The sequence below is a fragment of the Gossypium arboreum genome, chromosome 3, assembly GCF_025698485.1.
Source record: "Gossypium arboreum isolate Shixiya-1 chromosome 3, ASM2569848v2, whole genome shotgun sequence".
NCBI lineage: Eukaryota > Viridiplantae > Streptophyta > Magnoliopsida > Malvales > Malvaceae > Gossypium > Gossypium arboreum.
Window position 1 is genome coordinate 26,610,891 of NC_069072.1, and position 17,671 is coordinate 26,628,561.

A 17,671-nucleotide genomic window follows, 5' to 3' on the forward strand; every position below is an offset into this window, starting at 1 on the left:
CACCTGATCATATTCATGTATCTCAACAGTTGCAAAAAATTATATATGAGACTTTGACATGCCAAATATTGTGATTCGTAAAAAATTTGACCGGAATGCATTATTGAATTCTCAGATCGAAGTATGACATCCATTCAAAATACAGTATGGAATTATAAATTATATTACATATCAAATATTAAGTTGCAAATACTTAATTATTATATAATTGAAATTTTCAAAAACTAACCTCGTTTTCTGACCGTTGATCAAACAATAACTAGATATCTTCAAGCTCGTTCGATATACCCACATGACTTGTGTCATTGTTCCACCTATTCAAATAATATGTTATTTCAAAATTATAATAATGAAAAAAATAATATGATATCTATATTATTAAATGAATTTTACCTTATTACGAGTGAGAATTGATAAGGAAAGTTTACTCGAGGATATAAAAATGGCAAGCGGTACCATGCCTCTAACTGAAGAAGGAGTATACGACCACCAATTTTAATTTTCTGTGGTTCAGTTCCCCAATACATCTCTCGATACAATAATTCCAAGACAACTAATCCCCAACTAAGTCGCCCGACTTCTTTTAAGTAGATTAGTTGTAGGAGTCACCTTAAATGTACCAGAACTTGAGATTTATCTAACATTAGAAGACCCCCGATCAACAACAATATGAATGCTCGAGTGAATTGTTGTCTTTCAACAGCACTAAAAGAGTTGTCGAGATGTGAGAAATTATCTTTTAACCATTTAATTTCTATCCGGCTACCACTAAATTCCCCGGCACCTTGCCTAATAGTTGATGGTGATTGTGCTTCAATCGCGAATGTGAACTACCCATGTAAGGATTGGCTCATCAACCGGTAAACCGAGTTGTAATGTCACATCTTTAAGTGTAATTGTACACTCACTGCACAAAAGATGGAATGTGTGTGTCTTGAGTCTCCATTTTTCCAGCAAAGCATTAATAAGTGCAGGCTCCAATTTAGTCCCCCTGAGCATACAGGACACATGTAAGAATCTCGTCTCTTCCAAGTGTTGTTCAATAATACATAATGCCCTCACACTTAAATTGTGTATATATGTCTCGATAATTTGATCTTGTTCTGATTATATAAACATAAAAAATATAAAAAATAATATTAGCAATAATAATTATATTAATTAAAATAAAAAATGTAATAATATTTTTCTTACCCTTTGTAATTGTAGGTTAGAAATATGCTTGTAATCTAAGCGAATTAGAGGCATCGATATTTTTATAACTTTAAAATTATGAAAATTAAATAAAATAAAAAATTTACAAAATAGAAATTTGACAGAAATTGAATGGAAAAAAATTGAGAATAAAATAGTTTTGAGAATAGATTAACAGGATTGAGGGAATTAAGACAATAAGATTGAATGAAAAAGAACAAAAATAGACATGGTATATAGAGGAAAAAAAAAGTTATCTTTAGAGAAAAAATAGTTATCGTTGATCACTAGTTGTTGGTCCCAACAGTTATAAAGTCAATAGACGGTGATTTTCTTAACAGTTTGGAAACCCAGCGATTTACAATAATTTTCTTTTCTTTTTATAAAAATGACAAAAACACTTCAACCATTTTTTTTAAAGCGGCCCCCAACAGTTATAAAGTCAATAGACGGTGATTTTCTTAACAGTTTGGAAACCCAGCGATTTACAATAATTTTCTTTTCTTTTTATAAAAATGACAAAAACACTTCAACCATTTTTTTTAAAGCGGCCTATTTCCTAATTTTCGAAAAATCGTTTAAATTTCTAAATTTTCTTTAAAATCAGCATTGACCGAATTTTGCAGCATCTAAACTCAATGACTTAATTATTTTTAAAAGTTTAATTTTACCATTCATATAGAAAGTTAGAAATCTGTCCCTTAAGTCCTTTTTTTTAGTAATGGATTTGATATTATCCGCACCGACTTCCATAAAGTTTTTAATATTCCAGTTAACCGCAATCTGACAACGAAATAAGACAGAGAAGAAGCAAATCAGCTGCTCAATCCTTTTCTTTCAGGTAAGCCACATTTTCTTTTTTAATGTAATGTTTCGACAACAATGACGGAATTATGTAAGCAAATATTTCACCTACTACGTAGAAGCTCGAGATTGCTTTTTAGGCAGTCCGAATATCTATAGATACGATAGGCTGTTTCTAGTTGGCGTCTTCTATGAATTTCTTTCCGCAAGGACTTGTTTTTAGCCGCCATTTGCTTGTTTCCCTGTGTTTTCCTTCATTTCTAACATTACCAGCATTATTATAATAGCAAAAATGTACGTTCTATATAGCCAACTGGAGGATTTTTACGCTTTTCTTGAGGCCATGATTTTCTCTTACTTTTGGAAGATGCTGCTTGTTTCCTTTTGTGGGTGTGGTGAATAAATGTGCAGAAGAAAATTAGAAAAAAGAACATAATTTCTGTTTCTGGCTATTCTTCCTGCAGAATTTCCCACGCCACTGTTTTTGGACGGGCTAATTCGTTGTGCATCATGAAGAAAATGTTATAAATAAGTAGAAAGCAGAGTGGTTCATATTTGTTTGTAGTTTTCTGATTGTCTGTTGTTAAATTATGGTTTAGGGTAGATCTATAATTTAGGAGACATTGAAGCAATTGAACCCCAATACTAATTGTGATATGTTTTTGTAGGAAACGATAATGCCTTATAATTTTACATTAAGCACTCTCACATGTAGGTTTTAGGAGGTGGACCTCCTTTATTTACTTCAATCACTTTTATAAAATAGCCACTCTCAGACACCAGCTTACTTAGTAATTACAAATAGTAGAGAATCTATCAAACATAGGAAACACCATCAGTGTTCATTCATACTAACCGGGGATGATAATTGGAAAACCACACACTTGAAAGCTTCTTCTGCCTTTAGAGCTCCAACACGAGGTCTACAGACACAAAGCACTTCACAGGATTAGGATATATGTTTTGACAACTCAAAATAGTCACACCAGCATACATGCACAATGTAACAAACAATTGACTGCTCCTGCTTTTTGGTATTCGATTTCATGTGCCAACAATGTAATGACACTTTGACACTAATGCTTATTGTAGGATCAGTTATGCAAGAAGGATCACAAGGCATCAAAATTAATTAAGTGCCACTTGGTTTTGTTGCATGGCTATAAGCAACTTCATTGGGATATCAATTACGGAAACTAGTTATTGAAAAAAATAAGCAAATATTCTTGGAAAGAAATCAAGAAACAAATAACAAAGATGAGTGATATTTCATCAATGAATTCTTGGCAGTCCATGACAGGGTTTCTTAATGGATGTTGCAACTGTCAAATGCATGTATACTTACAGTCTGCATCTGTTTTGATCCAGCACTCCCTGTTCCCATTTGAATCATTGCAATTAAGTGTGAATTGAGGTGGGATAGATTGGCTCTTGTAGCGCCGCATTTTCTTTGAGAGGGCTCTTTGAGGAAATATCATTATGTCGTCATCTGTAAGCATATGACCTCCATCCTCATGACCTCCATCATAGAAGATGTTTTCTTTGTTCTCATTCTTTTGAGGCTTGCCATGCTTATATGTGGCTGTTGAGCTTTCAGGATGAACTTTTCTGTGGAACATGTGCAAGATCTACACAGCACATTTCAGCGAATTAAACAACTCTACCTTTTTCAACATCAGAATCCTACGCACACTGTTTAAATCTCAAAACATCTTGAAATAAAGAAAAAGAGAAGAAAGAAAAGGAAAAAAGAAAGCGAAAAGAGTAGGAAGTATTGTTAACACATTCTTGATATGCAGACCATTCAAATTGGTCCAGTTATCTTGGCCAGAATTTGTCAATGTTCATACTTAGGATCATATGGTCACAGCATACATTTTATTGGATTCTATACTTACAAAGCTTTCTTTTTAACCACATTGGGAAGCCATGGTGAAGAAGTTTGGTCTAGTTGTTATGTTTTTTGACGTACCTTGTGCAGTTTTGTTTCTGCTGAAGCAGAATCAATATTTCCTTCAGTGGCGGCAGTAGAGCTCCTAGAAGCATTGAGCATTTTTTTCTTCAGCATTTTTTTCATAATATGCACTGCAGATTTATCTCCTTCCTTCTCTGTTCGCTTTTCCTCCTTGTCATATTTACCCCCTACATTCTCTTCAGTTATTTTAGTCCTCTGAAACAGCTCCCCAAGTGAGGTCCTGTGTTCCTTTTTGGCCACTGTAGTTGTTTCTGACAATTCAATTGCTGAGCCAAAAAGATAACCTTGGAGTGGACAAACTGTAGTACCATTCCCATTGGTATCTGAACCTTCGATTGGCTTTCCACTAAGGGTAATTGTGCTGCCATGGCTACTTCTTCCAGCGCTGACATGACTGCTTCTTCCAGTGCTGACATAACTGTTTCTTCCAGATGAGTAGCCTTCTTCTTTAGCTTCTGCTCCTAGAACCTTCTCCAACTCATCATTAATAAGCTTCAGCTCATTCTCTGTTACTTCAGTTTCTTTTTCAGTTATATTTTCTACAGAGATAGCAAATGTAGGTGTTGATGGATCAGGAATGTTAGGGTCTGAACCAAGGGTGCCGATGGCAAGAAAGCCATGGAATAGCTCAGACATTGCCGATGATGAATCCTCTTCATAGTCTTCTTCATCTACTCGTGCTGCTTCTACACCAGCAAATGACTTTCGAAGATGGTCTCTCTGGGATGGCCTGAATGGCTTGGTACCATAGTTTGGCTTTGAATAGATTTGTTGGTCATCCAGTAATGACTGCCCGGTAAGACAATTACAAGAATGCCCTGACACGAAAAAGTTAAAAGAAAAACTTGGATGACAGTGAGATAGATGAAAGAATAAGTTCTTGCATAGCATTTTAGCAGAGACAGTGATTACTTTTCCCTAACCATGACAACATTTAGTTACGATTGTAGTTATTCAATCTCTATGTATGTACCATTATGTAATTCGTTTTTGGTTCATCTTAAATCTATATTCCAGCCATCATAGCGAGCAGCATAAAGATATACTGTTCAAAGGTCTGAGGTTCATCTGCATGCAGTCTAAATATGCATCACTTGTCAGGTTTTATTACTTCTGTAGCCTCTTGTGTAGATTATGGCTATTCTTTCAGTTGCATCTTCTGTATAAAATCACAGCAAAACAAGCTGTATGGCAGGATGACACTTACCAATGGCAAAATCCTTGAATTGTTCACTGCTATTTTGGCGAAACTTACGGTGCATCCAACCTAGTAACTGCATCAAAAGAGAAAAGTTCAATCCATAGAATTGAGGAAGATCATTTTCACTAGAAGTGTATACCTTCATCTCTGCTCTCAGGGAATCTCAACTTTGATAACTTGTTGTAGATGGTGGGTGGAATAGTGATCTACTTAACCGTTTTATGATGGACCGTTTATGAATGTGAAATGAATTAGGTCCTTCAAGACTCCTAACATCTGAGATAAAGATGGCTGAAGAGAAACACATAGATCATTACAAGATTTGGGTTGGCTATTAATTGTCAGGATCACATCATGTAGTCAAATGGGAAGTGGGTCCTTTGCTTCCGGAGCGCAAAATTCGATATAAGCCATCCACTCATGTTCAAGTGTGAGGCAGGTTACAGGGTTCATGACCTTTTCCTTTCTTTTCATTGTCTGTTTTTTTTTTTTTTTTGCATGATTTGTCAGACTGCTATACTTAAAGATCTTTATCATGGTGGCATATATGAATCACTCACATATCCATTAAATCTCTAAGTTAAGATGCAATTAACTAGATGCAACAGTTAGAGATCCACAATATGAACTGTACCATGTTGTGTGTCACCATGCTTTATGACACAGAAATTTGCTTGTACTTGTCCACTTAGGATGTTGATGAATATATTATCATTTTAAAATAAATCGGTTACTTGGTATTTGGCGGAAGAACCTTGCTTTACTTCTAGGGGCTGCAGAGACTATTTTGTTGGATTTCAGTGGTTCAAAGGTAACTTGAAAACAGAAGGTCTTCTTCGTTATGACTACAAAATATATATCTGCATGGTGCTCCTTAGTTTGTCAGCTACTGTGCAGTTTCTAATTGGATGACAATAGTGCAATAGACAAGAATAAATGATAATTTAATAAATATCTTTGTACTTGAAACATTAAAATGATGTCAAAGTTGAATTTAAAGAATTTCAATTCTATCAATTTAGCCAGCGAATGGATCCACTTGATATTCTTGTCAATCATTTTGGAACACAGAAAGCATTCATTTAGCTTATAACTACCTCAGATATGATTAAAATTTTACTCTTTCATCTGCACATTTCCTCACATGTTATGTTTCATAAATCATTGCATTTAGTATGTTGTTAATTTGCCATTAACAACATTCATGGCTTGTGATCTAAGTGCTTTCCAGTCTTCCATTATGTGGAATGTTGAAGTTGCTTTCTTACTTAACCAGTCATGTACATATCCACTGTCATTATCTTTGAAAGGCCCTATCAAGTTTGTGACTTGAAATATTCACTGTCTTGGTAGCAACTTCATCAGTTTGATTGAGCTGGAAAACAAGGAAAGGATTAATCACTGAGAGATAGGTATAAAGCCATATTTCATGAAAGGGAACAAATATTCATAGATGTTGATTAGCAAATTCTGATACCGTCAAAGACTGATGGATCTTTGCAAAATTTTAATTAACAACTGCAGAAACATTATATGTGAATTCCATAGCATGCTTTGATTGCTCTTGCTTTAGCCATGTAGCCTGAGTAACTATGAATCTGAAGCTAAAGTCCTAATATTACTTTCCTCTTCCATGCTGGCTAGTGGATGCTTGTTCTTAATATATTACCTTGTGACTGTTGTTCTGAATGTTTTTAGACGACGTTGGTTATCTCTTCAACTAATACAATTTCCATCAAGAAAAGAAAATTGATAGTCGTGTCAATGGGAAAAGGCAGCTCTTTGATGTTCCTGTGTAAAGAAAATATCTAGATCCATGTCTCTACAAGATCATTTTGATTGAAGGTCTATCAATTCTACATAAGGTACTATATAACATTTTAAATATATTAAGGATGTAGTAAACGGAGCTTAGTATGGACTTCTATTATCATTTGACATTACCACCCCCTTCATTTGTCTCCATAGTTATGATAATTTAATCAACATCTTCCACTCTTCTTCAAAGAACAGTGCAAGAAGTGTGTGTGTTTGTACCTCTAACTCCTCTAGATTCTGATGAAACTTGTAAGCCATTCTTCTGTATAAGCATATTAATTCCTTTTCAAAATTAAACAGGAATATGCTGACAGTCATGGTACTGCTCTTCTTGAGGCTTTGCAATGCTAAGTGATGGTCCTGGTCCACTTGCAGATTTATTGTCCTGTTCTTGAATTATGATGTAACAGGTATGAACTTGATGGTGTATCAAGTACACAAGAAGGAAAATGGTGTTAAGAAACAACAATTGATTATAATGGGATTAAATCTCTGAAAACAATGAAATAAAAATGGAGTTGATGCTGATTCTAAAAAAAAAAAAAAATCAGATGAAACTATAAAGGGCAATATCAATTTGAAACCGATCAGTATGTTAGATGTGGATCAGTTCTTTCCTGATTGAATCTTCTGTTCCTTACCTAGAATTTCAGTTTCTGTTTCAACTGTACTAGCTTTAAGTTAAGGGCCAAGATTTTAATTTCTTTTAATAAAAATTTCAGCAATGATCATGGTGAAGGGTAGTTCCTTCCTCGTGCAGCCATCCTGGTGTTCCTCCTTTTTTTTTTTTCTTTTTTTTTCTTTACAAGATGGAGTATATGATGCAGAATTGAAATTGATTCCTAAACTATTGCAAACTCAGGATAGTAGCGAAAATGGATTAATAGATATCTAGAAGTGGAAATGAAAGTAAGATATTGACATTGTGATTTAACGATATTGTTCTATATAACTAATTTTTCAAGAAATGTAGAGAATTTGAATTTGCAGTAGCTCCTCTTTTTATGACCAGTATAGCAATTACTTTATCACTGATTTGTTCCATCAAGCATATGAATTTGTGGAATTTTGCTAGTCAAGATAAAAGATGTGTTTAAATGTAAAAATACTAAACTTGGATTAATAGTTGTGGCAGTGTTTCTTCCATAGTTTTCTATACTTGTATGGACTATAGACTCGTTGTATGTATCCATAGTTTTCTATACTTGTATGGACTATAGACTCGTTGTATGTATGTTATTGCAGTTTTAGTGGTTCTAGGTTTTAAATCAAATTTGAAGGTTTCAGCTGTTAATTTCACAGTGTAATTTTCCTTCCGGTTCTTCTTATTGAGTCTTGTGTGTGTGTGATACGATCGTGCACTAGAACAACTACATTAACTGTCAAAATAGAATGCTCCTGGAAATGAAAAATGGGTCTGACAGAAATGATATGGCATATTAGGCATCTGTGTTAAAAACTGACGGTATACTACAGGTAGGGTCAGGTGAAATTCTGCGTATTCTGGCCACCATGTAACTGAGTACGCACTGTTGGGACAATTTCCTGCTTCAAACATGTTGCAAAATGACAGCTTGGAAGAAACGAAGAGGTAGTTTCACCCCTGGTTGACCTATTACGTTGTATCATTGGGTCTGAGTGAGTAGACCCACACTGCAATGTGAATTCATGCTGGATTTGTTGTTATGGTCATCTTTGTCACTAAACTTATTGACTCTCAATTGTTTTACTAACTTTACCAAAGGTGGGTCTGTAGTTTCTCTCTTTGTTAAACAGGGTATTCTTGCATTCAAACTGTGGAGAATCAGTCATATAGATAGTGTCAAACAAGCAGAGCTTGTGGTGAATCAGCACCGTTTGCTTGGGTGTCAGTAATGTTGATATGTTGATTCTGCACAATGATTGATCCTCGACTAATCGAAATGTGTTATGCCCTTGTGATCCTTTGGTTCTTCTGTGGATCACAGAAGCTGGTGAATTGCTGCCACACACTTGCATGTTCAGGCCATGTGGATTGCACAAATGAGCAAAGACAGTAAGTGTGCACCATTTGTGGCTTTCTATTTAGTAAACAGATAAGAGACAACCCATGCTCTATATCAGTATAGTGCAAAATAACTTTCTATTTGGTTTTCATGCCTGGAATATTTTTAATAAATATATTGAACTCACAAATTGCCTCAAATCCAAGATACATGGTTTAAAAATTTAGAAGGAACCCAACATTGATACATGTCTTTGAGCTTGTGTGATCAAACTTTGTTATGGTACAAGAAGAAAAATTAAGATTTCATACGTTCTTAATAACTCAGGTTTCTAGTTTCCTTTGATGGGACCTATTCCTATATTTATCTTTCTCTCTCTTTTTACCTTTTTTATATTTAATGAGAATAGAGCTGCCTGTTTTGACTGAGCTTAACATAATGTTGCCAATATCATGTATTCAATGAATTTAATACATCTTAGTTTCAAATTTAAGCTATTATTGTTAAAACTTAAAAAAGACAACGAGCTGAAGGTTAGAAAATAAATTGCTCAACACTACAAGCTCTTATGGATTAGGTTGCAACCATGATATTTTAATTTATATAGTTCGATTTAATTACCACCAGAAGCTAATTGATGATTTCCTGTGGAAATTCTTATCCATTCAGAAGGTATTCACCAACACAGCGTCTATTCTGGCACACCAAGAACAAGCACTTCTGCTGAGTATTTTGTCTCTCTTCATTGTGCCTGTTCATCAGCAAAATAACCCTCCTGCCCCCGGTTTGCAATTGTGATTTTCTCTGTATCTCGTGGCGCATATTTTTTACACGGTCAGTTTGAAAATCATTCATCTCGGTGGCCCCACTTTTTTCATTTTGCTTTCATGATGTTGATCTGCTAATGATAATTTTTTGTCGTCTTTAATCTTGAGCCAACAGCATTGTGTAGGGACTGGGAAGGATGTGATACGCCCATTAAGCAAGACAAAGGTTGTGTAAATGGAGTTAATGGTTTCAATTTCTTTTGTTTAAAATAAGTAAATAAAACCTTAGTTGTGTTGTTTGATTCCCATGATTTCAATCCTGGCCAGGAGCAAATAAAGTTGAGGGGATTAAGTAATTGAGTATTTAAGTTTCGGCTGATATGCTCAATAACTTTCCTATTTAAGTTCAAATCAAACATCATTCTTTCGTGACTAGTGACACTTTATCTCACAAGTAGGAAAACAAGAATTTCATACCTTGCCTACATTTCTGCTTTGCATTCTGCTCCTGCCCCCCTCGTGAACCAATTCATCTGTCTGTCCAAAAAGAAATGAAAATTTCGTGCTACTGAAACTTTGATTAATATCTTAATGTAGCAATGGAATTAGTTGTGATATGTGAGATCTTATGGCATCTACGCTATTTATTCTGTGGAAAAAAGGTGCGAAGATGAAGATGACTGCATAAACCTTGTACTTCTATTAAGTTAGGAGTTAAGTTCTTTCATTGGGTTATAGTTTGAGCATTGATGAAACAATCATTCTTCCTTCCAAGTTTTCACCATTAGTATAAATACCTGATGCACTGCGTTATCACTTATCATATTTTCTGATGTGATAAAACTTTCTTCTCATGTCACAATTCAGGAGTGATTGAACGTACTGTTCTTGGATAATTCTGACTTATTGTCAAGTTTCATAATCTTACCCACTACCTTGATGATTATAAGTTGTATTCCTCGTCTTGTAGTTATCTTTATTGTTTTAGAATGATTTCTCAAGTCCATAAACCAAGTGGTCCCATTTTTTAAGATGATTTTTATCATGACAACTGGTAGGTCTTTTCTAAATCTAGTATTCCTTGTTTGTTTCACCTTAACATTTTGTAACTTACAGCTGGGATGTGGAAAAAATGGATGTGCCATGGCTATGGAGGATCAACAATTACAGTCACCTTGTGGGACTCCGCTGGTTTCTAGAGGTACAACTTGGATTTACAATTCCCATACACAAGTGCCCCCCCTCTCTCTGTGAGGGCCTTTGCCTTAACAGTCGGTTCTGCAGTTTACCTTGATTAAGAACTAAAAGTAGCCTTGTCTCAAATTTTCCTTACACTGTGAATTTGGAGTCACGTAGTTTTTTGAACTAGGATTCATATGGGGGAATGAAGTTAGAATCTTTTCACTCTAAGGAAAAGGTAACATAATTCAGGGAGAACAGTTAAGTGACCTGATTATTGGAATTTTTCTAGAGATACTTAAGTTCGAAGTTCAAACCATTAGGAAATGAAATGTTTATTTCGATTGCAAGTAAGATCAAGTTGGCAATTTGTGTACATTTATCTCATTCTTGTTATTTTCCTCTATTATAATATGATAAAGTATCATAAATTTTTTAAAAAAATCAACACATTAATAATTATTTTTATATATTTTTTTGCATATTTTTGTGTGTGTTCGAATGTTGTGTCTGTATCGTGCCAAAATTCTTAGCTCTTTTGTGGAAGGTCAAATGTATAGTGTGGACTAGTGAACCTACACCAAGACTAACACAAGCCGACCTCAAGCCTTAAGGTCAGTCGGCATTGGTTTGGGCTAGCAACTGGCTGTTTGTTGCATTCATCTCTATTTTTTCCTTTTGGCCAAATTAGGTACTGGGATTCAGTCCCCACTTGATCCTAACTGCTTGTTTTCTGATTAAAAAGTGACGATAAAAGTGCTGTTTAATGTGGGTTTACAGTAATACTGATTTGGAGTGAAGCTAGAATGCAAAACCAACTTGAAAGATTAATTGTCAATTGATTGATCCTGTTATGACTCTATTCTTGTGAGTGTGAGCTTTTCAATTGATTGACCCTGTTATATGACTCCGTTCTTGTGAACTTCTACTTGTCTATAGAAATTTAAATCATTAAATATTCTGCCTTTTCAATCTATATAACCTTAGCATGGGTATCTGTAATCAGTAAAACTAAAGCTGGCTTGCCACTAGTAAACTTAAAGGCAGAATCGTCCATATTTGTGTCATGTTTGATGTTTTTTATATCATAGTTGTGTTTAAAATGTTATATAAATATATAAATTTTGACACGTGTATATGGAATGCCCTATTCGTCATAATCATCCCTCAGTCATTTCATTGCATGCCCTTTGATCTTATCATCTGACATTCAAAACATCAAAGAAAATGGTATAGTTATCAAATCTGTTTTGGACCAGTCTTTGAATCTTGTTTAGTATAAAACCCTCTACATGAACATGAATTATGTGATCTCATAGGCAGCCAAATGAAATGTATGTGGGCTTTTTTTTCAGCAATGGGAGAGATAATATGAGTTGAAAGCAAATATGAAGTAAAAGGTCAAGCTTTTTCCCAGAGATTCCTCTCCCTATCTGATGGTTGGATGATAAAAGTTTTGAAAGGGTCAGTCATCAGTTTCAGTATGTTTTACATATATATGTGTGAAAGGTCGGATAATGGGTGTGGTTCCCAAGTGATGAGATTGGTGGTGGGTGAGGTGAAAGCAGAACAAATAGGAAGGAGACGATCCAGTGAGCAGTGATCCATAACATGTTTTAACTTTTGCCATTTGTATTCTTTGTTAGAATAAGAAAATAATTGGGACCGGAACATGACCTTGTACGTTGGACAAGGCAACTCCTTTCAGTTCAACAATATCTCATTTGTCATTATTTGTATGGCTACGTTCGTTTTACTGTCATATATTTTCATTTTGCTATATTGGTGAAAAGTTTTGACTATTTATATTTAATTTGTATTTAAAAATTAAAGAAAAAATAAATAAGCCATGACAATCTCAACACGGTAAAATAAAAGGATTAATTTTATTTATTTGTGAAATATGCTGTATCATTGCTATCCTTTATTTTATTTGTTGTTATTTGATTTTAATTACCAATATTTTGATTTTAACCCTAATTATTCTAAATAATCGAATTTAAAATCGATTAGTTAACCATATGATTAAAATTTTGATGTAGTTTCATCTCTACCTATGACTGGGTAAGTGTTTTTCTTTTATCTTCTGTTGAGTTTATGATTTACATAAATAATCATTCACTAATTCTCCAAAAATTATCATTAAATTACAAGATAAAAAGTATTTAAGAGTTTGATTATTTCGTAAAAACTATAACTATTTATTAAATAAATAAATTTACAAAATATATTAAACAAAACTTTTAAATTGAATTAAAAAACAAAATGTATGATTTAGGATGGAGGGGTAAAAGAAAAATAAGGAGGCGTGGTAAAGGTTGGGTTAAGGTCACGAGAAAGAGGTTTTTGGGCAGAACATTGACCTATCTTATCGATATTGCCACCCCAATATTAAATAATATTTAATATAATAATATTCTCTTTTTTTTCCTCAGTTTTAAGGTCTCGAAAAATTCTGAAACAGAAAATTACACATTTGGATTCCAAAGACCCCATAAACGAGAATTAAATAATCCTAATATGTCCGGTAACACTTTCCTAGCCAAACCCTTGTCGTTACTTGTCGGCGGCGGCCGCGTACCTATTTCCACATCACTATCTTCCGCTACCGGATATTCCTCCGTCATTTCCACCGCTACAGCTGACTCTTCTTCAACATTCTTCTCCGTGAAAATGACGTCATCAGCAAAAACAGGTGCTTCCTCGGTGGAGACGGGGGCTTGGTGACCCGGGAGGTCAGAAACCGGGTTCTCGGGAATGGGAGAGACTGTTTTGGTGTTAGCATCCCTCCTTTTGAGACGCGCATTTTTCTTGGAAGCTTTGTGGGATTCGCCACTGGATAAGTGATCTTCAAAAGCTTCGATAACTTGATGGATAAGCTCGCGGTTAGGAGAAGAGTCCCAGCGAAGCCAATAAGTGGTGTAACAGTCGAAACAATCGCAGTCGAAATCAGGCGGCTTATGGGAGGGTTTGGCGGCGGAGGGTGGTGGGTGTTTCTTGGAAGATCTTTTCTTGGGAGAGATTAAAGAAGGGTTGGTGGTGGTGGTGGTGGTGGTTTTGAGAGACCTTGTAATCATGTAAGCTAAAACTTGTCGGTCCTCGAGAGAAAGGACTGAAGCAACAACTAAAATTGCAGCTGGAAGAAGGTTTAAAACGGAAAGATGGTCTTCACTAGAAGAAGCAGAAGAAGAAGAAGAAGGGGATGGATATACTTTACCTTTGTTTTTGAGCTTCATGCTTTGCTTTTCTTTTTCTTTTTTTTTTGTGGTTTCCCTGCCAAGCTTTGCTTCCAACTTTCAAGTTGTAAAGGAAGGTTACAAAAAATAGTTAAGTAATCAAAGTAGGGATTTTTGTGGGACAACCTTAAAGGTGGGTTTTTTTTTTTTATCTCTCCAATGTGTGTTTTATTTTGAATAATATATTATTTTGAATAATATAAATTAAAAGTTGGAGTTTATTTGATTATCTATGTGTAAGTTAAAATATTAAAAAGAAAAGACTATATGAGGTTTCACAATTTTATACAAATCAAAGTAATAAAAAAAAAGCAAAGAAAATTTATTAGATTAACTTTTTATTTTATTTAGATCTAATCTCTTTGGATAAGCAGTTACTCGTTTTGTATTTCATTTTAAACTTGAGTACTTCGAATTATGAATTAAAGCAATTGCTTTTAAGAATTTTAAATGATAACATTTTAATCATTTTAAAATTAAATCAGTTGCTGTTAGCATTGGATAAATATTTTATTTATTATAATTTTATATATAAAAATATTTTAAAATAAAAATTTAATATGAATATCATTATATTTATAAAAGTTTATAAATAATTTTAATAAAATAAAAGTTTTAAAATATATATTAGAATTAAATAAAATATCTTTTAAAATTAAATGTTTTATCTTATAATGAAATCATATGTACTAAATTAAATAAAATTATGAAGAAATTTGAAAAGAAGTGGAATTTAAAAAGTAAATTGAGAATCTCTCTCGAAATTACTCATAGATTTTGAATTTTTCTAATATATTTATCCAGACAAATAAATTTATTTTAAAATTTTAAAACCTTAATACAAATGAAATCTAAAATGTTAGGATTTTCAATTACTTTTTTTTATAAATAATTTGTTTATAAAATATTAAGTTAATAGAATTTTACAAATTAAAAATAATTATAAAAGAAGAATAATTATATTAAAATAAATAATATAAAAAATGTCGTTATATTTGTAAAAATTATAAATAGTTTTAATAAAATAAAATTTAAATCATATATTTATAATTAAATAAAAATACATGTCTATTAAACCAAATAAAATTAGAAATTTTTTTTGTATTCTTCATGTCCCGTTTATGGTTCATATTTGGGGTTCTTAACTCTCCTTTCCAGCGTTCGAACCTTCATTTTCCTCTTGAGAGTGCAATATATTTTACCATTGCATCCAATCGCTTATTAGTAAATTATGAGCAATTTCGAAAAAATCACCTATTTAGGTGGAATTTGAAAAAAAGAATTTAAGCTATTAAAAAAAGAATTAGGCCTAAAGGTTGTTTTTTAAATTAATTAGGCTTTTAGGCCGGTTTCAAAATTAATTAGGGAAATAGGCCGATTTTAGGAGAGAGAAATAAAAAGTGCGTACAAGTGGGCAAGCTTTCTGCATAGGTGTCAGGAAAGCGCGCCTAGCTAGACACGCTTTCCCTCAATGATAAAAAAAGCAACGGTTTTTTTTAACGTTGTCGCGCCAACGGTAAAAAATTTAAAATTCCAACGGTAAGTTTTTTTACCCTATAAATACCCCCAAATTTCATATTTTTTATTCACACCCTTCTCTCAACTCTCTCAAACCTCTCAAGTCTCTCAACTTACTCGTTTTGATTGTGTTCGATATTTTTATTTAAAAATAATAATATTTTTATTATCTTGTATTGTATTTGTTCAAAATCAATTTTTCACGATGGCCGCCTCTCTAATCTACTTCGACAACAAGCATATTTCGACCATCTAAGCAGTAATGGTACAACGGAAATTTAAATTTCATTTATTTCAATAATGTTAAATTTAATTTTTTTTAATTTGATGAAATTGTTTTTATTGTGTAAGTAGACGGATGATCGTGTTCTGAAGGGCTTCATTCATGATATGGAAAAGCCTACGATCCTTGAAATTCATGGCTACTTGTAAGTGGTTGGATTCTTACATGCGTCTTGCATGTTCAGGGGCTGCAAACTTGATTTGGCACTAATCAGCGCGTTAGTAGAAAGATAGAGGCCCGAAAGACACGCTTTCTACCTTCCATGCGGCGAGTGTACAATCACACTCAAGGACGTAGCGCTACAACTCGGTCTGCCAATGGATGGGTCAGTCATCACGAAATCAGCGATCGTTTCGAGTAAAGAGGACCTCTGCACAACATTATTGGAGAAGGTCTAGGACAAGTTCGAAGGTGGTCGAATATCGATCAACTGGTTGAAAGATAATTTTGACGAGCTCCCTAAAGACCGAACGGAGGAGGTCATAGAGCAATACACCCGAGCATACATCATGAGGTTAGTCGGGGGCATTTTAATGCCTGAAAAATCTCGAAATTTGGTGCACATAAAGTGACTACTACATCAAGTGGACTTCAATGAGTGTGAAAAACTAAGTTGGAGATTTTCCATATTGTTGATATTATACAGGGAGATATATCGAGTCACGGTATCGAGTGCGGCGTCGATCAGTGGTTGACTGCTTCTGCTGCAGTCATGGGCCTAGTAGCGACTATCGTTTCTACATCACAAGGAGATTGACCCATACATGTTCCCGTTTGGTGACAAGGTAAACATCATTTATTAACAAATACATAGTTTGTACAATAATTTTTTTATTATATGTTTCGACTAACATGTTACTTACATAGGTGGAACCATAAGCCGAGCTACGTAGGACTATCTGAGGAGCTAGAAGATTTTAGGTTGTTGTTAGATCAACGTTCAAAAGCCGAGGTTAGTTACTTATTCTTTCGAACCTATATTAATTACGTAATGATTTGTAAAAGAAAATTCATACATAACTATATTTACAATTTTGCTTTTCAGTTTGAATGGATGTCGTACATTGACATAGATGTCGTATCTTGCATCTCGCCAGAAGCGTTGGACAATTGACAAATGTAGGACGCCAAGGTGTCGTTGGTAATGCACACAATGGTGGAAATGCACAAATTGAATGGGTGTTATGGTAGTTCGGGTGGAGGCAACGAATTTCGCCGCCACTGCGAGACTTAAAGAAGCTGCACAATGTGGACATCCAGGGGAAGGGCAATAATGACTCGGCGATGTTGTAACGACCTGATAGTTAGGGGTATCAGAAAGTATATTCCCGAGACTCCATTTCCTTAAATTGGACTCGTAATATTTTTAATAAATATTTATAAAGTTAGTTGTGTAGTTAATTAGGTTTCGGTTAAGCGAATTTACTTGAATTAAAAGTAATTAGGTATAAGGACTAAATTGTATTTGAGTTAAAGGTTGAATTATAGATTAAAAATTAATTAAATGACCAATGTAGTAATTATACCTATATATAAATATATAGTGGACGACATGTGTTATAAAAATATATTATAATATTAAGAAATCTTAATTATTAAGTAAATGTATATATGTATTATATAATGATAATTAGCATAATAAAACAAAATAGGTATTAAAAGAAAGAATAAAGAAAAAGAAATAGAAAGACATGCAAAATTAAGAAAGAAA

At 33.8% G+C, this 17,671-nt stretch overlaps 2 protein-coding genes and 1 long non-coding RNA gene across 4 annotated transcripts; 1 reads left to right on the forward strand and 2 right to left on the reverse strand.

Moving 5' to 3' along the window:
• The first annotated feature begins 1,536 nt into the window (after positions 1-1,536).
• LOC108476357 (uncharacterized) lies at positions 1,537-12,715 on the forward strand. The gene is made up of 6 exons (XR_008279999.1): positions 1,537-2,035; positions 7,293-7,402; positions 8,469-9,027; positions 9,647-9,811; positions 9,920-10,945; positions 12,279-12,715. It is a non-coding gene; the product is annotated as an uncharacterized LOC108476357 (long non-coding RNA).
• Positions 2,631-5,524, reverse strand: LOC108476355 (protein LAZY 1-like). Of its 2 annotated transcripts, XM_053025604.1 has the most exons (5): positions 5,314-5,524; positions 5,181-5,247; positions 3,971-4,791; positions 3,344-3,626; positions 2,631-2,921 (listed from the first exon to the last, which is right to left on the reverse strand). In XM_053025604.1, exons 1-5 carry the CDS (start codon positions 5,317-5,319, stop codon positions 2,902-2,904), a joined length of 1,197 nt encoding a protein of 398 aa, XP_052881564.1. In that variant the 5' UTR covers positions 5,320-5,524; the 3' UTR covers positions 2,631-2,901. The 2 variants fall into 2 exon arrangements, with proteins under 2 accessions (XP_052881564.1, XP_017634039.2); XM_017778550.2 differs by lacking the exon at positions 5,314-5,524 and having other exon boundaries at positions 5,181-5,253.
• A 609-nt stretch (positions 12,716-13,324) lies between the features above and the next one.
• LOC108475403 (uncharacterized) lies at positions 13,325-14,298 on the reverse strand. Its single transcript, XM_017777366.2, has one exon. The coding sequence runs from the start codon at positions 14,157-14,159 to the stop codon at positions 13,392-13,394; it is 768 nt and encodes a 255-aa protein (XP_017632855.1). The 5' UTR covers positions 14,160-14,298; the 3' UTR covers positions 13,325-13,391.
• Positions 14,299-17,671: the final 3,373 nt, after the last annotated feature.

Coding starts and splice junctions, on each gene's coding strand:
- LOC108476355 (XM_053025604.1), bottom strand. Junction 4,792..5,180: donor ATTCAAGGATTTTGCCATTG/GTAAGTGTCATC, acceptor TTTTCGTGTCAG/GGCATTCTTGTAATTGTCTT. Junction 3,627..3,970: donor CAGAAACAAAACTGCACAAG/GTACGTCAAAAA, acceptor TGTGCTGTGTAG/ATCTTGCACATGTTCCACAG.
- LOC108475403 (XM_017777366.2), bottom strand. CDS start 14,159: ATGAAGCTCAAAAACAAAGGTAAAGTATATCCATCCCCTTCTTCTTCT.